This window comes from Poecilia latipinna, unplaced genomic scaffold (genome assembly GCF_001443285.1).
Source record: "Poecilia latipinna isolate Pla-1442-1.1 unplaced genomic scaffold, P_latipinna-1.0 Scaffold1030, whole genome shotgun sequence".
In the NCBI taxonomy this organism is placed as follows: Eukaryota; Metazoa; Chordata; class Actinopteri; order Cyprinodontiformes; family Poeciliidae; genus Poecilia; species Poecilia latipinna.
In genome coordinates this window covers 288,607-313,665 of record NW_015113646.1, presented here as the reverse complement: position 1 = coordinate 313,665, position 25,059 = coordinate 288,607, and the positions used below count along the sequence as shown (strand labels likewise).

Sequence of the window (25,059 nt, the reverse complement as noted above, 5' to 3'; positions counted from 1 at the left end):
CTCTTTCTGTGGTCAATGTTAATGTTAAATGTATTTTTATAGCACATTTTCAGCAGCTCAAACTGCACAAAGTGCTTCACAAGTCAAATGCAAACAAGGAATATGGTCCAGTTTTGTAACATATAACGAGAGAAAAAGTAAATTAAAATATAGGCACATTTTTCATTAAATAATCCAAATCTAAATTGAGAATCCAGTTTTGATGACAAAAAGTTTAAAACATACTTTATTTTTATGTTTTGTATGTCTTTATATTGTATGGGTATCTTTTTTTTAGTCAGAGGCCTTTTCAGCTTCGTTGTAAGCCTGACTGCTACTGCATCAAAACATACAAAAACGCTGACTATTGTTGCCATGGAAACAGCTTTTGTTCTCTAGAGGACGCAGGTTAACTGGCAACGATCAAGAGGAAGCCCACAACAAGAAAACAGACGGAGGATAAGTTTCAAGATGACGCCCCTCCCCTGTGGTTGAATTGTTCCCCATATTACCAGCTCATAGATCCAGTTACGGCTCCAGTGGCTCACGGCATCCCGGATCCACTTAGACCAGACTGGACCGCCTGCAGGTAAACATGGCGGTGAACCCACGGATAACTGCGGTTCTTCCTCCGGCCAAAACCGTCACCGTCTACCGGAATGGAGACGCTTTCTATCCCGGGAAAAAAGTAGTGCTGAATCCCCGGCATCTGTCAACTTTCGACAACTTTATGAACACTTTAACCAGACACATGGAGGCTCCGTTCGGCGCCGTCAGGAGGCTGTACACACCCACGGAGGGCCACAGTGTGCAGGAGCTGGCTCAGCTGAAGCATGGGGGCTCCTATGTTGCAGCGGGGAATGAACCCTTCAAGGTCCTGAAGTAAGTAAAGTGGGATTCAATTAGAGTGATTGTATAATAGTAACTAGTTACTTTTAGCTTTTTAGATTAAAAAAGGAGCAAATTCCCTCCAAATGTTTTTTTTTTAATCAAAAACTCAGAAATCAAACTCAGAAATGTCCATGTTTTTTTTTTCTACCAAGTTTTCTCCTTTTCTAACTCAGAAATTAAAAAAACCAAAACAACAAAAACAAACAAACAAAAAAAACAAGAAAATTTCAGAGATTGATTTCAAAATGTTATTGTTTTTCTGGCAATTTTTAAATTTTTCAAACTCCATAAGATTTCTGAGATTAATAAAATAAAAAAAAATCAGATTTTGACTTTTCAGACTCAGAAATCTCCTAGTTGTTTTTTTTTAAAAAGATTAATTCACACACCTGCAGTTCAGAATACACAACTCCAGAAAGTAATGTTTAGCATTATTATTATTAGCTATTTTTAAAAGTGATTTAATAGCAAATTACATTAACCATTAATGTAATTCCATGTTGGATGCCTGGTTTCAGTCACAATATTTGTATTTTTTCCCCAGTTACTGTGGAATAGCCACCATAAACCAGCAGAAAAAGAAAAATACTATGGTAAGAACAAATTTTACACTTTCGTTCAGTTGAATGATCATTCTCTATCACCATGTAAAACAGTTTTCATAAAGCCTCTGCCATATTTTGAAGTATTACAATCAAATTAAATGTTGAATAAATGCATGTGGACAAATAAGTTTAAATATTTTTAGTGCCTTATGTTACTTAGCACTTGGACAGTTTGGTGGTGGACATGTGAAGAAATGAGGCACAGACTGGTTTTAATGTAACAATGAGGTTTGACAGAGATAGTAGTTTTAAATTCTGTTCCTAAAATCAACTCATTTACATTAAACCTGCACAAAGATGAGAAAAAAAGCTAGTTGTTGTGTTTACATAAAAATAAATTGTAGTGTTTTGTCTTGATGCATTTAATGAACCTAAAAAAATAGGATATTTCATCATGATTGTTTTTGCACAGATTAAACCTGTACCTCACACCAGAGTAGTTGCTTCATCTCGCTGGAGGAAAACCAAGGATGGAACTTGCACAATAAAGTGAGTATTGATGTGATTCCTGGTTCCAGAGTCCTCCCAGTACGGTGACTGGTAGCGTATTTCAGGGGTTTTTCTTTTACAGCGTCTTCAGCAACGGAGAGCTGCGGATTCCTCCGGCTCGGGTCCGGATCCCAAAGCACACTCTCAAAAGCTGGGACCGTGTTTTAACCATGGTGACGCACAAAGTGGAGCTTCGCACCGGGGCTGTTTACAAGTAAAATCAATCATCACTGTGACTTAAACGAGTGTGAAGAGAGACAAGAGGCACATTTTCTTTTTGTTGTTACTGCATTATGAATTTTGTTCTATTAAAAAAAGTTGACTGAAGTGCTCAACGTGTTGCTGCAACACAATTTGAAGCTACTCAGCAGACTTTTCTGTAAACTCAGTGAAGCTCACTTGATAATTTCTCAGTATTAGTTTTCTACATTTTTCTGTTTTATTGTTTTATTGATTCAAACAAAAACAAGCTTTTGCTTTGGTGACAGCAAAAAAGGTGTAAAACATTTTATTAAATACATCTGCTAATATTTCTCTGGCTCTTTTCTGTACCTACCTGAGTTTACTCATATGTCTTCCATAAAGGTGTTTATACCTTTTGCAAAAAGATTGGAGTGACAACCTTGTATGGATTTGAAAACAAAAAGAAAATAATTGACAACAATTAAACACCAGGAGTCTTTGAAGACAACCAGAGTAAACAGGGCAGGGTGGTAGGGTTCAGATTTAATACTTTTTGCTTCACATTCTCTCCAGGCTGTGATTATTTATATTGTTAGTGTACCTCTTCCTCTTTTTTCCTTCCACTTAACTTTTCATTAAAAGGCTTGGATCAGATTTGGTGACTCATGTTTGAGACTCTTTAGTCACTAAAATAAGAATGACTACCTTTAGTCAAACAGTGTCTTATTGCTGGACCTGAATGTTAAAACTGGTGTGATTTGTGGTATATAATTTATTTATTTACTTTTGTAAAACTTTCCAGGCTTTGCCGGTTAGACGGTCGTCCTGTCAGCGGATCTTCTGAACTGGAGAACAACCAGCATTATGTTGCTGTTGGACCTGAAAAGTTCAAACCTCTCCCATATGAACGGTGAGTTCTCTGCTGAAATTTAGTGAAGAAAAATGATTCAACTGAATCATCACGAGTTTGTGTTTTTGCAGTGTATGAAATAATTTACATTTATAAGAGTCTGAAAAAGTCAGATTCTGATTTCTTGGTGCTTCTCCAGTCTTTTGCTAGCAAATTGATAGAGGTTGTTTTTCCACAACTGAAAAAAAGAACAACAAAATAAAAAAAACAGCAGCACTAGATTATAGATTTGTTGTGAAAAGAAAAGAGTAACATTTTTCCTTTTGCCCCTGCAGCAAAGCTCTCCTGCTATCTGCTCGAAACAAAAGACCTGTAAATAATACGGTGAGTTATCCCACTTCAAAGTCAACTCCAGTTTGCCATCAGGTTGTTCGGTTTCTCATAAAACGTGAAGCTGATACAGTCTCCCCCCACGTCTGCCTGCAGTTTACTGCTGTAACACCTTGGTAAAATCACAACCCTTTGCACACAAAGCATTTCAATTAACATTTCCCACTTGTGCGCGACTTCTTGTGGGGGCGCGATTCGTTATGAAACAGAACCATCATCAATCACTGTCTGCAGAAAGCATCGAGTTACCATCGCTTTGCACTTTGATGGGTAATCCCCAAGAAAGACAGGCTGGTCCACTTGATCAAGTGCGCTGAGCCTTGGATCATGCTGCATGCAGCCGTGGGACTTTGCTTGCTAGGGGGGAGAAAAAAAATCCCATTCGAAACTAGAACCAGGACAATTTGTTTTGTGATTAAGTAGGCAGTGAAATGTTTTGAATCCATATGAGAATTTGCTCTGCTGTGGGCCAGAAAAGAACACCAAATCAGATGGTGAAGATGAAAACATGCCCAGTCAGCAGGTTTCGGCGCACAAGGCCCCTCCTTCCTGTGAGAGATGCGTCTGACATCTGATTTTTCTAACCATGAAAGATGGCAAGGCTGTTGCAGGTGCCAATTTTATTAGATGGAGAAAAATACCCCCTGCCCTTATCTGTAGCAGTACCTTCTGTTGAATGGCTTTCTGTTCAGATATATGGATTGATATTAGCGGTGTATTAGAATGAGCTGAAGTGTAGGCGCTGTAGTAAGACCTCTTCATCATGTTAGCAACCGTCCAAGCAGAAAATAATCAATGAAAATAACTTTGTCATCAAAATAAACTCATAAAATAACCCAGAGCTCAGAGGGAAGTTGTTGCTGTTTCACCTGTTGCCAGTAGGTGGAGACAGAGACAGATCTATGGCTGTGATTTCACTGGAGCAACACTCAGCAGGCATGGTGCGGCTGCATTTTCCTTCTCTCCTCTCCGTGTCTCATGAATCTGCAAGCTTGAGCTGCTGGGTTAATAAGAATCTTCCATAGGGGAAAAATGCATGCAGCAAAAATGACTTGCTCGCCCCTGATCTGTCACTTGTTTAGCTTGCTGATTACACAGCCCTTTATAGGGTCACATCTATCGTTAATTTCACTTTGACCTCACAAAACAACAGCAGTCTGGCTGGAAATGCCAGTAAAAGCATCCCTTAAACATGCTCACTGGGGCTGTGTTAAATGTAACCTTGCAGCCTGACGGCACAGAGACGCCGTCTGTCCTGCTCTGACCGTCTCTGCAGGAATGATGGGCGATTGGTGGAACGTTAATTTTCAAAAGGCCAACATGTTTCACTTGACTTGAATGAGTGGAGATGTGAAGTACAAAAAAGAGAGAAATGCAGATGGAGAGCAGAGAATAGCATCAGGAGTTTAACCTACTAGTCAGACTTTGCTTTAAACTGATGTTAAACAGCACATGAATAGTAAGTTGTCCAATCACAATAGATTTTCCCAGTAATTATTAGAATAAACAATAATATTATCATTTTGAGACAATTTTAAGAACTATATTGATAATGGAATAATAATGCAAGTTTGTCATTTCAAAAACTATTTAATTTAGGAAGGAATACGTAACACTGCAACTGGAAGATTTTCGAAATAAAACATGATAATAAGAGTTTCCCTTTTTGAATTGTACAAATCACAGAAAAGTTTATCTATTTCATCACTTTGTTTTTCTCTTGATAGCTTTCAAATAATAATAATTGTAGAAAAACATGTAAAAACAGTTTGAAAATGGTTTTAAAAAATGGAAATTAAAACCCAAAACCAACCAAAACCATTAATAAAACGGGTTGGCTGTAAATAAGGATTCCCTTAAAAAACTCATCAGATTTGAAATTATTGAGCTCATTTTAATTTATCAATTTATGCGCTTAATTGATAAATAGCTTATTGCAACGGCAGCAGCTCACTGTGTTTATGTAGACATGGTGAAGACAAAATGCTGAAGCTCAGTGAGCATCAGGAAGGGGAAGAAAGCTGATTTCAGGGACAGACAGGATGGGATCTACTGGAAACTTCTCAACAACTCAGATTAGAGAATGGTCTGAAAAGAGAGAAAATCCACTGAACAGTTGTGCAGAAACCAATGCCTTGTTGGTGTCAGAGGTCAGAGGAGAATGTGGAGATAAATTTCTGAATGTACAACAGGCTGAACCTTGAAGCAGTTGGGCTACAACAGCAGAAAACCACACCGAGCGCCGCTCCTGTCAGCTAAATGCAGAAAGCTAAAGCTAGCAAGCCCACAAATCAATCAGAACTGGACAGTAAGAGACTCAAACATCTGATGAGTTGATATCAGTTCAACATTCAGACGAGAAGGTCAACATTTGGCATAAACATCATGAAAGTACGGATCCCTCCTGTTCAGGCGATAGTGATGATGTCACTCTTTGCCCTTTAGTACCAACTAAGCACAGCTTAAACATCAAACACCCGAGTGTTGCTGGTTCCCAGGAGAGTGTTCCCATCTTTTGATGCTTCATGTCACGAAGCTCAAACTATGACAATGAATTTGCTGAACTGCACATGCCTCCACTGTCACCAAAACTCAATCCAATAGAGCAACGTTGGGATGTGACCAACAGGAGATTCTTATCATGGTGTTCAGATAACTCCGACACCTGGTCGGATCTATGCCACCAAGAATTACTGCTGGACTGTTTTGTTGTCAACTTACCATTCAGAAACCACTTCCTGTGTTCTTGTTGGTTGTGCAGGAGGCTCTACTTCTGCTTTTCAAAGATGTGTAGTTGTATAATTGCAGCCATTTGTATAAAGTATTAGTACAAACTTTGAGTTGTGGGGCACAGCGGGGGCGTGGCCAGTAGCAGATAATTTGCATAAAAGTGACAGAGCCCTAAAATGGCTCATTCTGAATACTATGCAGAACTGAGGTGAAAAACGTAAAGAACATGTTTTGTAGACTTATCCCAGCTTGTTTTAAAGGAACATAACAGGTTCCTTTAAAACCTGGCTAGAAAGCCGGGCAGAGAGACGTGGGAATCATGGGTATAATCCTTGCCCATTACTTCATGCAATAGTAATCATAATGTACCTGAAGCATGTTGTAAAAATAATCCACAGAGGTTTCCTGACTGGACTGTCCAGACTTTCTGTCATCGGCGACACTTTAGTGCTGCTCCCCATTCCTCGGCTCCTGGCGGATGATTTCAGCGGTGAGGGGAAGCAGCGCGGCCCTGAGGGAAGCGGTGCCTCCGCGCTGCTGCCAGCATGTCTGCTAACTGTGAAGCAGCCCTGGGAGTGGCTCCCACCGATCCCACAGCCGCCTCGGCTGGAGGCCGGTCGGCCCGGTTGTTTGGGGCCTCCGTTATCCCCCGGCTATCGGATCACCCTGTCCTCTCGTTGACTCCTGTTCTCTGCTACTTGAGAGGGCCACAAATTGCTTTCCTCTCTGCCCTCCCAGAGACCCTGTTTGTACTAAGTCTGGTACAGGCTGGGGCCTCCTGACACACAACGTCGTCTGCTCCCACCGGACCCGGAGCTGCAGACATGTAACCCAGAAGAGAGGCCGGCTGCATGACCTCAGCTTTTCCACCGACGCGCCTCCACTTGTGCGTCTGCTTTCCCAGATCTGCTCTGGGTTTTTCCCCTTCCCAGCGCTCTCCCTGAGTGATGAGCTCTGATTCAGTGTTGATTTAAATGGTATCTATTTACATCTCATCACCAGGCTGTCAGAAAGCAAAACAAGCTGTTCCATATTTGATTGGCCAGATGTGATTTGACTCGGAGCTTCATGGTGATGTTGTCTCACGTTAGTCAGTGAGGAGCTGAGGTTAGAAACCCGGACGGTTCTCTGATCTCCTGTTTGGGTTCTTAGAGTCTGAACTTGCCAAGGATCCAGTTTTAGTGCTTTCCCAAGCCCACGATGCTGAGCTCGATGGGAAAAAAGTGACTTATTTAGGGAAGGGGGTTCAGAGAGCGTGGGGTCAAGTTGGAGGGTCAGGATGAAATGTGTGTGTGTGTGTGTGTGTGTGTGTGTGTGTATGTGTCTGATGGAGAGAACTGGAAGCTTAGGGATACAACAACTTTTTTAGACATGCTATATTATCAAAATATCAGGTATATGAGCTGGCGATCAAACTAAGGTTCCCTTGATGTAGTGAATATGAAAAATGGCTCCTCTTACCTCAAACCCCCCCACTGCAAACCTACAGCATGAACTCCATTTCAACTCTTCTTCACTAAATACACAAAGCAAACCTCAATCTTCTTTTTGTTGTTCTACTTCTCTTCCTGAGTCCACTAACGGCTGCAGGAATTCAAAGGAATATCAACAGACGTTGCCTCCGCATTAAAGCAGGCAAACAAGTGAAGAAGCAACTGGGCTGCTCCCCAGACTCCATGTTAGTGAGCTTGCAAACAGCAGAGCCAGGAGTGTATTCTGGTGGAGATCAGTGCAGCGGCCCCTGAGCCAGCTCAGGGACCCCGCTGCTGAAACGCAGAGTTAGCTAGCTCACCGCGTTTCAGTGGGTAAGGGAGACATCCCTCACCTCGCTACCTACAGAGGGGAAGAGGAGCCTGCAAGGAGAAAACTGTCTTTTGTGGAAGCATTAATTCAGATGTGTACCCTGCTGTCTGAACATCAGACTGAACTCTCCCTGCTTTTCCTCTCCTCCTCTCTCACTCCTTCACTCTCCCACTGTGCGGCTCACTCCCAACCCCCTCCTCTCCTTTTCTGTGTTTTGTTTTGCTCTACCCCTCCATCAATAACCTTCTGCCGTCTGCTGCTGAGGAATAAGTTATTCCGTGCAACTCCCTCTCTTTTCCCTTTAAGCTTGTTTGGATTTTCATTGTTTGATCTGGTTTGATAAATAAGACAAATGCGGTTAGAAATTCACGCCTGCCCCATTCCATCAATAAATGATTTGTTTGCCACACTCCCAGGTGATTGATAGGTTGAGTGTTTGTGATGTATTGAAACCAGAGGAATTCAATAACAGTAGAACATGTCAGCCCATGAAACACTAAGGGTAAAGGAAAATGCAAAAAAGCCCTAATGTAACTTAAAAAATGTTCTCAGTCTGAATAAGTTTTCAGACTTGATTCCTTATTAAATTGTCTAAAAGTTTCTTTTCCATCCATCCAGCTAAAAATTGCTCCTTTTGATTTTGCTTCCTATCCTGATTTGGGCCAATTCACTCATGAAATATGAACGTATGTGACTTTCTGCTGGTAAGTATCACTTTTTGGAGTCACAGTAACACATTTCCTTCCTGTCGACTATTAGTAAAAAATAAAAAATACAGCACAAATCAGTCTGCTTGTCGGAACAAATCGATAAACGTCCATACAGGATTATAACTACACCATGTTTAAAGTTGAATAGTTAATAACCAGAACTGCAAAGAAACAAAATAACGTTAAATATGTTTTAGCTCAGTTGTGGGCACACCTCTGCTCGTTTTTATGTGCAGCGTTGATGCTAACTTTGAAAACATTTAGCGCACTTAGCTTCCTCTAAATTATTTTCCAGGATAAACTCTAAAACATTAATTTACTTGGCTGTTTTGTAAACATTCAGTAAGTGTTGAAGTTTTGGTTATCGGTTGGTTTTCATGGGTGAAGATTCTGTACCCAGAATGATTCGCTGTCGTGTCGCCGACACATGGTGGATATCAACATGGTTGAATTTAGCGCTTTAGCATTAGCTTCTGCTAAATACCATGTTAGCATTAGCAGAACTGTTTCTGACTAGTTCAACTAGCACAACTAGCTTCTTTGTTAGTTGTTACGTTTCACATAAAAATCCACAAATAGGAGAATAGGTTCAGTTTTAATAAAATACAATGAAATAGCAGCTTAAGAAAATAGGAAATTAAATATTTTTAGAAATCATTTCATTCTGAGAGCTGTGTTAATGGCTGAATCATAGAATCAGGCTACCAGCTCAAGTAGGCAGGGGAGCAAAGTGTCTTTCTTGGTTTTTTTTACTTTATAATTCAGAGTTTTGCGTTGCTTCGCTGTTTCTCCACTAGAAGCCCAGAGACATTTTCATGGCTATTTCAGGTTGACCAAGGATGAAAATAGCCCATCGGTCTGTATGTCCTGTCAAAATTCAACCAAAACAAAAAATCAGACGTGATGCCAATTTAACCCATTTCATCACCTTTAAACCACATGCAGACATCAATAAACATCTTTTCTTGGATTTCTTTCCACCTGCTGCTTTTCAGCCACAATTTAATGTTAGGATGGACGACAGTTTAATTTTTCCTTTGTCAATTTACACAAACTGATTTAGCTTCTGCTGTTTTGCCAACAAAATTTCAAAGACAAGTCAGAGAGAAGTCAGAGGAAATGTGATTTATTCTGGTCTCATGTTTTCTGCTGTCTGGTCCCTTCGCTGTGTGCTCAGGTATGCGATAGAGAGGACCTTGAGCTCACAGTCGGGGGCAAGATGAAGGAACATGCAGCCAAGACGGAGCGAGTCAAACAGCAGAGGAAGGTGTCCAGAAAACCAGCACGCGTCACAGCAGGAGGCAAGTAGAGCTTTTCACTAGCAATGTTTCTCCTAACGCTTTGCTCTCCAGACTCCTCTTCCTCTGTGTTTGTTCCTTCATCACAATCTTCTTCACTGTGATTATACTTAAAGAAACCTGCTGCCTTTTGATTACAAATTTATATTATGGGTTTCATTTTTGCACGTGTCCAGATGGCTGTGCATCACTGTGCTTTTCTCTGTGTGTGTGTGAGTAAGAAGACACTCATCTGGTGTGCAGGGAGGACAGAAAAATAAATCCTCTGAAAGGTGAAGGAGGTTTCTTTGGATTCCCAACCTGTTCTGTGGGTCCAAACAGAACATATCTCATCACTGTTTGAAATTAACACGACTTTTCCTGGTGAATATTAAACAGAATGAGGCTTCAAACGCTGTTAAGGAAGCTTAAATCATAGATGAATTCAATCAGGCCATCTTATGGGAAATATATCCCAAAAATCTTGTTCGAGATATGAAATGTTTTCATTTTCTCAGGAATTAATAAAACGTTGGTAATACTAAGCTGGTTTTAATAAGAAGTAAATATGTTTTTTTTTTCTCACTATGATGTAAAAGAAATAACTTCTGGTAGTTTAAAGGTTTTGGTTGTCATGGAATTGAAGGAACAGTGTTGTTATAATTTATAAATAATAAAAACACCAAATGCAGAAAGTCGCTAAAGCAGAAACATTCATTAAGCAGCTTGTCTAAAATGTTGGTAACACTTTATTTGACGGGGTGTGAATAAGACTGTGCCATTATTTACCGAATGACACTTCATGACACTGTCATAAACATTCATACAGACTTCTTTATGTTGATAACAGATGTTATGTCAGTCTTATGCTCACCCCTTCAAATAAAGTGTTACCAAAATGTTTTACCCAAATTTTATCTTATGCATGAAGATCATACAGAGCTGATAATCAAAATTTAACACGGATGTGGAACTTCATTAAACTAAAAGTTTGCAAAGCAGCAAAGTAAAATGTAAAGGTCTAGAATCTCCCTAAAATGAATTTAGGGGAATCTAAGTGTGCTAAATATTTTCAAAGTCAGCAAAGATGCAAAAGAAGAAAAATTAGCTCTGCTGTTAACTGAACTGCATCTGTTAACCTTTAATTTATGTGTTAAAATTTTCCAGTCAAGTTTTTATCATGGTCAGGAAAACATTGTTATTTAATTATATGGATGTCCAATTTTCAAAACCAAATTTGAAAACAAAATACAATTCCTGATAACACTTCAAATAAACTAATGTGAAGTCAGAAATGTTGGAGATGAAAATAAAGATGCTGTGTTTGTGCAACTGGACAAAAAAACAAAAAAAAAACTAATGAAAGCAAAAAAGAAAGTTAGTAAAAACCTTCATCAAGCTGAAGTCATAGAAAATGATCCATGATGCAGGAGAGCATCATGGATCATGATGCTCTTTCAGTCTGTGGTTCTGGAGCTTGATCAGAACCACCGTGTTGAACCTTCACTGTGGTTCAACACGGTGGAGGCTGGATGCTGCTGTGGGCCATGATCCCTGTTCCAGTAAACAGATTCACTGAGGCTATGAAGGGATTAATAAAGTCAGACCTCTGCTGAGGCATGTAGAACAAAACCTTTTCCTGTGAGTCGGAGCAGGAGGCTGGAGTTGATCCAGATGAAGGTGACGTCATGGTGGCCTGAACAAATAACCAAACAAACATTACAAATCTATAAGTGCAGTCAAATGAAGCGCAGCAATAGTTCTTTCCCTTTTTGTTTGTTGTGTTTTTTAAAATGTCTTTTATTTCCAGGGTTAGATGTTCTTTACAGAATTAAAGTTAGTCTTTGAGAGGGTGAACTTGGTTTTTTATGCTGTTATCATTATATTACGTGAAAATTGTGTCAAAACAACAAAATTTGTATTTTTCTCAATTATTACTTGTATAATTTACCATGACGACGTGGTGATCGCTGGTCGTGATCTCTAAGGTTTTCCTTTCCATGATTTCTTCCTTGACGTTGATGGTTCCCAACTTTCCTAACAGTTTTTAATAATGCGTCAGACAATGTGCAGCCTAATTTAAGGAGTTTCAATAATCTTTTTAGAAGCCGATATTTTGACCTTTCTTAAACAGACAAACATCTTTTCCACAGGGCTGCTGCTCATTGCATCAGTGGGTGTTAAATAAAACATAATCACCCAGGCAGCAGCCATTTGCCTGGTTAAATCCGGGTGGCGACTTGTTTTTTGGTCATGCAGTGTATAATAATGGGGCCTAAATTCTCTGAAATGTAATGAAAGGAAAAAGTCCCATTTCCATCAGATAATACCAAAATGGTTTACCATTACCTCATAATACCTCTTGTAGTTTCCTCCTTATAAACTCCACTACCAGGAGCTAAATTTGGCATTTTGCTCATTACTGATTCACTCCATTAGATCCTTAGAAACACCGGCAGCTCCTCGGTACCGTCACCTGGTGAAGGATCAGACACGTCTGCTTCTCTTTCATTCTGTTGTTTTTGTGAATTTAATCTGGAAACAGATCTAAAAATAATGTTTAAATGAAAAATACAACAAAAAGCAGATCTCAAAGTATTGTTCTGTACAGTTTTTAGTCTCATCTCTGTGAATTCTAACAACCGCGGTTATTTATTATTAAAATGAAATCACCTAAGGCAGTTCAGCAGCGTGTTTCATTATTAAAATTACACCCTGGATCAGTTTTAGCAGCTGCTGCCAGAAAAGGAATTTGTTTACAGGAGAAAATCTGTTTAATGTAACAGAATGAGCTAAATCTCGACTAACTCGGGAACGCTTCCCGTCTGTGGAAGGATTGTAGACGGGGGGAAAGATTCACAGCGATGGCCTATATCCTGGTCCTTCCTCTCTAAATAAATAAATGGCTCAACAGCAGTATTGATCTCCTGCGAAGTTGAGCAGGAGAGGAAAAAAAAGGAACGGGGCAGAGAGGGATGGACGGGGAAACGGTAAAACGAGAAGGCAGACAAGTAATTGTGATTAATCCCTTTTTCCTCAGCCGACAGCGTATTTAATGCAAAAAACAAAAGAAGGGAGGTGGAGGGCGCGGCGGAGGTGCAGGAAGACCCCCACCTGAAGGTGGACCTGCCGATTGATCAGGTGAGACGTAATCCCACTCAGCTGCCACCTAATGAGCGCGTTAGCATTCAGGTTGCTCTGTTTACCACATGGGAGTTAGCTCTGATTCCTAAAGACAAAATGTTGGCACAGATATCGGCTCTGCGAAGGAAACGCAGACATGCTGAATTATTCAGCCTGACAGCATGTCAGCAGCTGGAAAACTATGTTTTTTAGTTCATGGAGTCAGATGATAATTCATCATTATGACAAGCTGTTTATGTTCTCCCCGCTAAGCTTTACCTTCCTGGGTGAGAACGCCTGACTTGATTTTATGTTTACACTCAGACTCATAAATGCTCACTAGAACACGCTGCATAAACAGAAAAACTGCAGAAAGTGCAGCTGAGTAAAGGAGGGTGACATGCAAGAACACACCCACTGATTTCTGTTCTTCATATTTTTTCACATTACAGCCATAAACTGTGTATGCTGTTGGGATTTCATACGTTAGACCAACGCAAAGCGGTGCATGATTGTAAAGTGGAAGGAAAATGACCCTCGGTTCTTTGAAAAGTGCGGCATGTGTTTGAAACAACAGCTGTGTTTCCATCAAAGCTTTTTGTGTGTATCTTAAGAACTGCACTAAAGAAAACTTGATGGAAACTAAAGATGTTTTTCTGTATATCGGTATTGGAAGTGAAAAAAGTAGATTGGCGCTTACTGAAAATGTCAACATTCTAAAATTTTCTTCTGTTCAATTTAGGTGGTTTTTGACTTTTCCAAAAAAGATTTAATGTGCTGAAGGGGAGAGGGAAACATTTCCTGAATATGTTCTGATGTAGCAAACATTCACCTCAAATGATCAGCTGTTTCTGTTGTTGGTGTCTGTCTGGATGTCTGCAATAAAATGTCTGAAAGCAACAACAGGCATGAGAGATAAGCGTGAATAATAGCTAACATGGGACAATGGCAGCATGCATGATAGCAACATATTCCAGAAACTTTCTCCATTATTTTTAACATTTTAAAAGTTCACTCAAAATTCGCATCACATTTGGATGGAAACAGGAATCTGGAAATTGATGTTCACCGATTTCCTCCATTGAATCTGAATGAGTTTGAGCTGTTTTGTAAAGCAGAATGGTGAAAACATTCATCGTCTCCATCTGCCAGGCTGGTAGAGACACAAACCAGAGTTCTGACTCTGTCAGGCTGAATTTAAATGAACACTCTTTAGATGTCAATTTGTAAAAGTTTTGTAAAAGTTTGGAAAGCCACGTGTCATTTTCCTTCCACTTTGCAGTTGCTCTCTGCTCACTGTTGGTCTATTTCTGTTGCGAGGCACAGTGTGTACCATGGAGGCTCTCATGTTTTCCCCTCTGAGCAGGTTGAAGCGAAAACGGTTGAAGAAGAGCACGGAGCCTCTGACAGCACTGCAGACAGGAAGAGTTTAGACGCCTCGAGTCCAGAGAAAACTAAGGCTGCAGGTTGCAAGAAACAGGTGAGTACTCTTTATAATAAGTTTTATGTAGTTCTGTCTCACATTCAGTTCATTTTCACTTCATTATTATGTCCAATTTTCTCATTTGCTCTGGAATTAGGTCACATGAAAATGGCCTAACCAGTAATTATGGTAATCATCATTTTCCTCGTTGTGTGAGGGTCATGCAGACCTGTTCCCAGCAACCACGGTTCCTCTAATACGTGCATAACCTGTTTATTTTGCCTCAGTGGCTCTCTCTGTGTATTATTACCGGAAAATCTATTCTTAAGGACAAGGGAAGTCAGCAGAGTGCGCCTCTGACAGGCAGATTAGATTGTGAGAGCTAGATATATTTTTGTTTGCAGAGAGTCAGGTTTGGTACATTGAATGGAGCCACAGGAAAGGTAGAGGCTGATCCTGCTCTGCACCTGATTTGTGTCCTTTGTTATGGTTATTGTGCGTGGTCACGGTGATGAAGCGCGGCCGAGCCGAGCATGCAGATGTTTTTGCACAGATCTCTGCTTCCCAGAAATTACACTCATTTAAATACACTTATTTTACCCTAATAATCCTCCAGGGACAGCAGCGGCGCCGCGCCGCGCCGTGATGGATGCTAACAATAGTTGGGTGATATTACTATTCCCCGCAAATTCATTCAGCTTTGAAAATGAGAAGATATTGAGTCTTATTTAAGCAATCAATAACCATGAACAGTTCTTTTTAATGAAAACTATAATTTCAAGCAGTGGCAATTACACCGCAGGGGGATGTTTTGGTGAGGTGATGATTTTTGCTGCTGTGTGCACTTTTGCAATAAAGATATTCTGTTTGGGATAATTATTGACTTCGGGGGCCAGTTATGACCCGGGTTAAAGACCTCATCAATACCTTAATTCATCAATTATTACTTTTAGGCTCACAAGAATGTTGCTGATTTAGACTGACTATGGATTACAGGGCATGACCATCAGATGGTAGAAAACAATAATAATAATAATAATAATAATTATAATTATCTGTTTACAGACTCAGCGACTGTTTGTGATTGTTTCCTTTCCTGACAGATTTTCCTCCATCTTTTAGCTAAATGAGACGGACGTAAAGGAGAAGCTGGACAAGCTGAGATCCTGAAGACTGTTTTTCGGGAGACACAAGCCTTATAAACTTATTCTCAAACCTTGAATTGTTTCATATTTTGTCATGTTACACTCACACACTTTTATCAGGATTTAATCCAACAGACCTTCAAGTAAAAAAATAAACATCTTTAGAAGATAAAAAACTGAAAAGTGTCTCTTTTAAGGAGGAAAGTGCAAACAGAGCAAGCAAATGTTTTTCTCCTGTTTTGCTTAAATGAAAGAGGTACAAATCTACAAAAGTAAAATAAAAGGGGGTCATTAAAAAGAGAAGAATCTGACTCTTTTCTCAGATTGAGACCAGATTCACACTAAAATCTGATTTTAATCACATTATTAAAACTTAGCTGAATACAGCAAGTTTTCAAAAGAAGAGTGACCTAATCATGTTATTTTTATTGCTAAAAATAGACTAAGTATTTTCCAGTTTTCTTCAATCAAGCCCAAAATAATTTAGCAAAGTGGTTGGCTTTCTTTCAACAAGGAAAACTTGCAAAACCCTTTTGAAGTTCTGGACCTACAACGGTTTACACATTCAATTCCTACACAGAAAAATCAGACTATTTTATAAATTTTTATTTTATAAATATTTTCATGCCTACATTATTGTTGATTGACCAAAAATGCCAATCAGCAAAACCCTCAATAAAACTTTTTGACCTGCATTTGGCTTCTGCTACAAAAACTTTGGACACACTTGCTCCATACAAAGTGGATTTTGAAAGAAATATCTTTACTTTTCATTGGGAATTAATGTCATCTTAGCAGGCAGACCCACAGTAATGCTGGTGATATTAAAACTTGACTCGTCCTGTTCATTTGGAGCTAAACAGACTGTCGGCGTCTCACCGTCAGCAGCCCCATCGTTTAGAGGCGTGTGAATAATAACGAGGCCTAACTGCAGAGCCATGACTCATTCTTCCTGCTGAGATCTGACACGTTTCCTCCCACCCGGCGCTCGTATACGCCCGCAAGATGCCCCCTGTGCTCTGCATACGCGCATGTATATAGTAGATATTGATGACCAAATTCAATTACATGATTACATTTTCAGCCGGAGCTTTAAATGATTTATTGCATTGAATTGAAATGCATTTCCATACAGCTCCCCGGCACCGTGCTCGTGATATTGACCTGTGCGATCCGGGCCAAGTAAAGAATAACGAGATTCAGCGTCTCTGCCAAGCCAAGATGTCCGCCGAGAGTTAGAGCGGCCAATCTCAGTGACAGAGAGTGAAAAGATGACGAGCCGGAGCTTGATGCTCATTCGTCAGGCCTTTTCTTATGAGCGCCTGACGGGCCGTCGCCGGGCGCCGGAGGCTTCCTCTGGAGTCGGTTAAAGTGCCGATTGATTTCCTGACGTCCATCTGTGTTGGAGACATCGTCCACTTTCAGGAAATGTGAACACGAGTAGATTTGCACCTTCTTGTTGCAGCATTGTGTTTGCAACTATCATTTGTTTTGGTTTAACAGTATTGGCTGACCCATCTACCAGTCAGCTAAGCATTTTTCTTAATTAATATTGTTAGAAATGCCAATGAAGCTGGAGATGTCAGATCAATCGTCTTCCTCTTCGTAGGAATTTTGTGAGGAAGAAATCGAACCGTTATTGACCCAGGCATTGATCAATTCCTGCACGTCCATTTCATTTGTCTTTCCTCTGGTTTTCCTGGATGCTAATCCCCTGAAGCCTGAGTCGCCATGACGATCGGCCTTGCCCGGCCTGCGTCGCCATGGCGAAGGACGCAGCATCCCCATGCAAGGTCAGCCATGATCGGCTGCAGACAATGTCAGCGCCTGGCTGACAGAGCCCAGCTCTCCTCTACACCTCAGTTACTGCTAGAGATGCAGGTTATTGATTAATTAGTTAATATAAAGTTGATTGATATTATTGATCAACTAACAATTAATTGATCATTGATTCCTAGCAAATGTTTGACTTTGGAAAGCAGTATTTTTCTTGAACATTTCTGAGATTAATCTCAAAATTTCAATGATTTTTCTTTCATATTTTTGAGCTTTGGAGCTCAGAAAAGTCTGTTTCTCCTAGAATATTTTTGAGTTTTTTTGACAGAATATACTCATTTTTTTCTGTCTACATTGGCCCTAATACAGTATTGTAGTAATCACATTCTCACCTTCGAAGCAAATCAGTAATTTTTGACGTGGAAGTTGACGCTGCTCCATCATGCAGCTCAGCTGAATGAAGCGCCGTTACGGTGAAACTTAAGGAATTTATCATTTATATTTCTAAACAGAACAGCATAAAGTGCATTTAGCATCCCAAACCGGACTCTGTTTGGACCGTTTCTCTTTCCTGTTCTGGTATGACTCTGCCATCTTTGTTTCTGCATCAACTAGCTCTGCTTAAATGACCAGCGGCGCCCTCTGCTGGACGGTGGCCAAACTACAACACCGACAGAACGTCTAAGTGGACATTATTAGTTAATCAACTGGAACAAATTTTAATCTATTAACCATTAAGTCAACAATTAACCAGAAGTTGATTAATTGTTTGCATCCCCGAACTCTACGGAGATGTTCTGGAGGAAATAGTTCTGGTTTCCCGCCTGGTTTAGTGTTTTAGTGTGAGAGGAGGAAGATGTGTTGTGGTGCGCTGATGCGTTCAGCAGACCGAGATTCAAGGCTGAGCTGCTAGTCAAGTCCCAGTTTCTGTTCCAAGTGAAGTTCTGCTCTTCTGTCTTTGAATTTCAAGAAACATGAGCTTTGTTCCAGATTTACTGCATATGTGGGGAGAGTATTACGAACCTGATATATCACCGAAAGGTGAGAAGGCTGACAGATTTACTGATTAGAGCTGCATATGCATGGAATATGACTAGATGATGATATGAGAATGTGATTTATGTGTTCCAGGAGAGGCAGGAGGAGAAGGAGGCGTCAACCGGGCTCGGAGTACGGTCACGGATGTCCCGCTTCTTCAAGGGTAGGTTCATCAAAGCATACGGCCTGGGAGCAGCTCCAGTGGCGGGGCCTGGGTTCCCCTCCACAGAGCCTCATGCAGCCATAAAGAGAGCACCAACACTCACAGCGGTACCAGAACCTCCATTCCTCTGCATGTCAGAGGAGCTGCAGCTACCGCTCAGCATCTGGAGAGTTTACACCGGGCTTTATGGGGACCATCTGTTTGACTTGCCCTGCATCCCACTCTCAGTTGATTTATCCTCCTGTTAAAGGAACCTGCACATTAAGGCCTGACATACCGACAGCCAGGGATATTCCTGAATTACTCCTATTTTTTATTTTTTTTTAAATTTGGAAATACCTGAGAAAATAAAAAAAATACACAGCAAAAACACAAAGTATTGCCAAGTATTTTTTGTTTAGTATCTAGTGAGATAACAGCAAACTATCCGTTATCTCACTAGTAATTCCTTAATATTGATAAAATAAAGTTGTAGTTCCACCGACAGATCAGTAATAAAAAGACATTTTCCCCATGTTACATGTTAAATAATCTGCCAGCGGTCGATTATTTTACCACTGGCAAGTAATATTGATACTTTTTATCAATATTAAGGAATGTTTTGTTTAAGTAACAAGGTCCTATGTGGTGCTGAAAAGTTACTTATATGAGTTAGTATCTTAGGTGTTTTAAGATATTTGCACTAGAAACTAGAAATACTTGATAAGATTTTGTCTTTTTGCAGTTTAACTATGACAAAAAAACACTTGGTTTTCACAAGAAAAGCATTTTTCTTCTCTATGATTTCTTATCTGCAATAAAACTGCATGGTCTCTCTTTTATGTAACTGATCTAGAGAGAAGCACATCTGAAGTAAAAACTTATGTTTGGAGGAAGAACTTTGTATTAATGCAAACTCAACGTTCTGTGCCTTTCAGTCACTGAGGCCAATTTTATCCCAATTACCTTCAAATCACCCGCTTTGTCTGTCGGACCCACTCTGTGGTTTCCAAGCCTCTCTGAGATCTCCTGTGAGAATACCGGTGGTGTTTAAATGGAGCTGGATGTGAAGCGCTGCAGGCGGTCATCAACGTCTGCTCTTCGATCCGATGTCCGCTCTGTTGGCGTGACAACAGGACTGGCTGCTTCCTGCTCTGTCCCGCAGGTTTCCATCCCTCTGAGCGTCATGAATGCTATCAAAAAGCTGCAGACGGGAAACAGGCAGGAATTTGTATTAAACATCTCCCAATCGTGCTGTTTACATGCTACACATTCCTGATATTTGTATAAATTGATTGTCTTATTGACATCAGGTTGAGATACCGCCCTGTACTCTGTGGTACTAGTCATGATTTCCCAGTAGAATATCAGTGGGCGGTCTGCGCACACGTGTGCGTGTGCGTGTGTGTATGTGTGTGTGTGTGTGTGTGTGTCAGATAAATCACTGCATGTTATTGCTTGCAGAACCGAGGTTCACATACAAACTCATTTTTGTCAATATGACAATATCTTGCTGCTTTTTGGCTCCTGAAGGGTTTTGCTTCATTCATTTCTCCTGTTTTCTACATGAAACTAGAGACTGGATCTAATTTTCTCATTTCCGATACGATATCTGAGGTTTAGTATCGGCTGATACCGATTCGATACAGAAAATAGCTGAACTGATTTAAACGTTCATTTTTAAACACTAGCATGGTCAAACATGAAAAAACAACTTTAATTTGTTCAGTCAGTGCAGTAAAAAAATAAAATAAATCATAAACTGAAACTGACAAAGCAGTAGGTTGATGCTTTGGTCAAACGTGAAATAAACTGCAACAAATCTTTCAAATGTTTCATAAAGTACGATGAGGATTTTTAAATGTAATGTTTAATAAATAATAAAGCATGACATCACTCAGAGCACAAAGCACAGAATTAGACTGAATAGATCTGCCCTTATGGATCATTCACACTGTCACTGATATATGATCTAGAATTTTTTTCAATATCAGGACAGATTCAGATATTAATATCGGATCGGTGCAACTCTACATGAAACACAATGTTTACACTGCAAAAACACAAAACTTTACAAAGTATATGCAAATGTTTTTGTACAAACAAAAACTTCCAGGTAATTTTCAGCAAGATAGGAGTTTAAGTCAGTAATTCCTTAATATTGACAAAAAATAACTAGTTCTACTGGTGGATTATTTCATTTCTTAAATGGAGAAAATGTCTTTTTATAGGTGAAATAATCTGCCAGTGGAACTAATTATTTTAAAATTAATATCAAGGAGTTATTGACTTAAAAAAGCTCCTATGTCTTGCTAAGAAACTAGATAAAAATACTTTTGTGTTTTTGCAGTGCAACTGGAAACTCTGAGCCGAAGTGGAAAGAAATGCGAGCTGCTGCCTGCTTGGCATGAAAATACCAATATTTATGTCATATTTCATACCTGGGTGAAAACAAAGCTTTGTCTACCCTCAAAGTTTTGGGTCTGTGTTTTTTTCCTACACTTCGCTCGAGGAGCTCCCATCAGTAACAGCAATACATTCCCGCTCATTCAGTTTGGCTGAGGTTCTCCTTCAAAAGTTATTGGCAGCAGGTACAATGGCCCTATAATTTATGAGAACTGTTAAGGCCTCTGACAGAAGTTGTAAAGCATCTTGACTGATTGGGTAGATGTGAGATGTGTGCCGTTATGGCATATTGTTGCCCCGTATGCGTGCGCGACATGCAGATAGTTCCTCGACTTCCTCTGTCACAGATAAATTACTCCACACAGTCAAATTAAGTTGTTGTAAATCACCCGGCGGACCCGAGAGCAGTCCCCAGTGACGACCTTTACGCCTCTTTGACTTTAACTCTTATTTATGTTAATCACATCTGTATTATACTGATGGTAGAACTCCATCATTAAAAAAAAGCTACAGAAATGGAGAGCTTGATATTAAAAAAGTCTTGATAAGTCTGCTGCTCAGGACTTTATTTTAAATTGTTCTCTGATCCATTTTCTTTGTAATTCTGTCTCATTTCAGGACTGATAAAATTGTGATGCTTTCTGTTTCGGTTGGTGCATCTTTCAATTTAAAAGGTACGTAGAATATCATTTTTATCAGTAAGTATCTCATCAGTTTAACTTTTAGACTAAAATGTCTCACATGTCAGCAGCTCTCATGCATCAAACAGCAAAACTCTGCAAGGCGAAAAATAATCGAAACATTGTTTTATTTAATTCAAATAAAAGTGACTCAGATATTGAACAGATTCTGTTACACAGACTGATGCATTTTACGTCAAACTCAAATCTGACTTTCCTAGAAATGTAGAATATGAGAGAAGCATCGTTATCTGCCTGTTTATTTGTTTTTATATTATTTTAACGTTGCATATGCAGTTCTTCCTATTTCAGTGTTATTCTTCAGTGTTTGGTTTCGTCAGATCCTTGGTTTCCTGTTCATTTCATCAGCTGTTCTGCGTTCCTCTCATCAGTTATTCCTGGTTGCCAGTCATCCTCCCAGTAGTTAAAAACCTCAGTTTTTTTATTTCTCCTCTTTGGACCCTCTAAGTCCTGGATATTGCTCTCATTTTATTCATAATTCCACATCATTCCACATCACACGCTCCTCCCGTTCCCGCCTCGTAAACACCTTCATTTGAGATTGAAATGATATTTATGGCCATGTTATGGTTTATACAGCCAGGAGGAAGACTGCTGAGCTGACAGCAGTCCAGCAGACGGACACACAGTACAAATACTCTAATCTAAGGAGGACTGGTTAAGAGGAAGATGAGCGCCAAAAACGAAGATGAGTTTAAGTTAGCTCTTAAAGGGGCAGTATTTTGTAAAAATCGACTTTTTTAAAGCTTTATATCATATTGTATTATTATTCCCTATAATGTGTGTAGTCAGTCTATTTATGGTAATACACAAGTTTCTTATTTCAAATTGAATCCTGAAATAAATGAAGTTTTAGATGATACTCATATATTGTGCCTGTATTTTATGTTAATCCAACACATTTTTACATCATTACAGCTTTAAAATCTCTAAAACAGTTTAATGAAAGGATCCCTGCTTCAGTACAGATCTGCGTTGTTGGTCTACTACGTTTCCGCCTTCAACATTCGTTCTGCTTTATTCTCCCAACAATACAGTTTTTATGCAGGGAAGGACCAGTTATCTGTCACTGATCGTCTTTGTTAGCTACAGTAAAGTTAGTGGAAAGTGGAGGCTTTTCCCTCTCATTCATCATACACGTGTCATAAGAGGCCTTCGATTGTTCACTGCTCCCAGCAGCAGTAAGCCTCTTTTCCACAGTGAAAAATAATAAGTTCCAAAGGCGGCGTGTGGAAAACGAGCCGCTGTGATGTGGAAGAGGCGCCCGCCCGGCTGCGTGTGTCCCTGCTGCCCGCACCGAGCGCGCCGCCGTCCAGCCACACATTAGCTTTGATTGTTCTGCGTTGGGCTTTGAACCGCACCTCCACATGAAAGCCAACCTGGTCCGCAGAGCGTCCACTGCAGACCGGAGCCGTTGCTTATTTGCTCCAGGCAACATCAGGCCTGGTTTTTATCTTTACAGTTCTTTACCATGCTGAGAAGAGCGTTATACATAATTCATCATACAGCACATCTTGTGACAGCACCAAGTCTCTGCTCCATTTTAATTTAATGCCTGTTCTTTTCTTCTTCATCTGTTGTTGACTGTGGTCAGCGGAGCAGCACGGAGGTATGCCAGGGCTTTGATAGCAGCGCTTCCTGTAGCGAGGGCATGGCCGCTCAGTGTGCCTTCTCTCTGCTGCTTTGTGTTTCCCAGTTTCAGAGCTGCAGACATGGCAGGAGTGCTACAGGCCCGACGTCCTTGTTCTCATCCATCTCTGGAGGCCGGCTGCTCATCGACGAGACAAAACCATGCTATGAACCAAATAAAAACGTCTCGCCTCTTGACAGCCCTGCTTTGGATATATGGCCTCTTATTTCAGTGAATATATTGCATAATTATGTGCTGTTATGAATATTGCATGCAGCCTCACACTGAGCGCATGCTAAGATGCCTAATTGCAGAGTTTAATTATTTAGGAGCAAAGGTCCTGCGCGGGTTTTGGGAGAGGAACTTTTGATAAATTATTTTTCGTGCTTTTCTGATGAATTATTTCAGCGGGCTTGTGTCTAATCAGCAGGCATAGTGGACTTACTAACTGCTCTTGAGAGGGACTCATCATTCCATGGAGAGGAATTACTATGCTGATTAAATCCACTGAAATCAACTAATAACTTAATGTTATTGGAGTGGATCAGAAAAGAGCCTCTTGCAGCGGCGCGGGCTGGAAGGAGGGCTGCTGCCTCTGACCTTGGGGCTCAGCTTTAATATTTCGCCTGTGATGGTAAAGCACAGCTCGTTTTAAACAGTGTCATGCAGCTTTACTCTATAGTGCATAAGAAGCACTGCTAAAGTCCACAGAGGTTGACTAAACAAGGAATAATAAACTAGAACTCCCCAAGTAGCCACCAGGCACAGCTGCTTGTGTAACAGAACCACTGCCGCCACGCTCACCAGAACCGACGCCCACGCAGAATATTCCCGCCTCATTATGCTGGATGTACGCTTCAGACAAACTCAGTATACAGAAAAGTTTAGGGTTTGACCTCGATGGACTAACCAAACTTCACTGAGCGTGTTGCACCAAACGAGGACCAATTTATAGATTACTGTGGAAAACCTGCATGAACGTTTATTCTGTTGTTTTGCTTTTTTTGTCACCTTTTAGATCAAACTAATTTCGATACCAGGCAAAAAAAAGAGACTTTGTTCAAATGATTGAATTAAATAACTGGTAGGTCTGTCACAAAAACAAATTTATCTGAACAATTGTCCCAGAAGTTATTGTGATAAATGATAATATTGTTGTTTTGAGGTCATTTTAAAGTAATTTAATGGTAATAAGGGCATAATAGTGCAAGAACACATTCTCAAAGATCAATAAACTTTATATTCTAATGAACATTTAACACTGGAACTGGAAGACATGACATTTCTGCTAACACATTTGTTCTTTTTTCAGTGCCATTTTCATGCACATCTCTGAGACCTTGGTTAGTTTAAAAGTCAGTTTTTAGAACGGCTACAGTTTAAATTTAAGTTAGAGTGGTGAATGTATCAGCTTGATTTATTTTGTCCTTTAAATACAACAAACTGGATGATATATAGATTAGTATTCAACATTTAGGCCTATTTTAACCCTTATTTTAACAAATGGGGTCCAACTCCTCGGAGGCACAAGGGTTAAATTTTAAATTCATAATTGAGCAAATTAACTGTAAAAATAGGGATTTGTTTCGATTGAGATTATGTTAATAGTATCTAATAAACAGTTCAGTTTTTAAAGAACTGAATTGTATGTTCTTATTGTCTCAGAGCTGATTGCTTTGCTGCAAACAGCGGCACTCTGACCCGTTTACCTGCAGCTCTTCCCATAACAGGAACAAACCCGGTCGGTACCGTAGGATCAGATGCAGGT

General features: G+C 40.0%; 1 protein-coding gene across 5 annotated transcripts; it reads left to right on the top strand.

Annotated features, from left to right (window-relative positions):
• The first annotated feature begins 360 nt into the window (after positions 1-360).
• On the top strand, positions 361-23,490 carry LOC106958915 (doublecortin domain-containing protein 2-like). Of its 5 annotated transcripts, XR_001427248.1 has the most exons (13): positions 361-861; positions 1,415-1,463; positions 1,888-1,964; positions 2,047-2,178; positions 2,950-3,057; positions 3,333-3,381; positions 9,808-9,931; positions 12,948-13,048; positions 14,397-14,510; positions 18,506-18,575; positions 21,579-21,634; positions 23,256-23,270; positions 23,358-23,490. XR_001427248.1 is itself a non-coding variant. In XM_015051089.1 (12 exons), exons 1-11 carry the CDS (start codon positions 575-577, stop codon positions 21,593-21,595), a joined length of 1,128 nt encoding a protein of 375 aa, XP_014906575.1. In that variant the 5' UTR covers positions 361-574; the 3' UTR covers positions 21,596-21,634; positions 23,358-23,490. The 5 variants fall into 5 exon arrangements, 3 of the variants coding, with proteins under 3 accessions (XP_014906575.1, XP_014906576.1, XP_014906577.1); XM_015051089.1 differs by lacking the exon at positions 23,256-23,270; XR_001427249.1 differs by lacking the exons at positions 21,579-21,634; positions 23,256-23,270; positions 23,358-23,490 and adding an exon at positions 18,344-18,415 and having other exon boundaries at positions 362-861; positions 18,506-18,525.
• Positions 23,491-25,059: the final 1,569 nt, after the last annotated feature.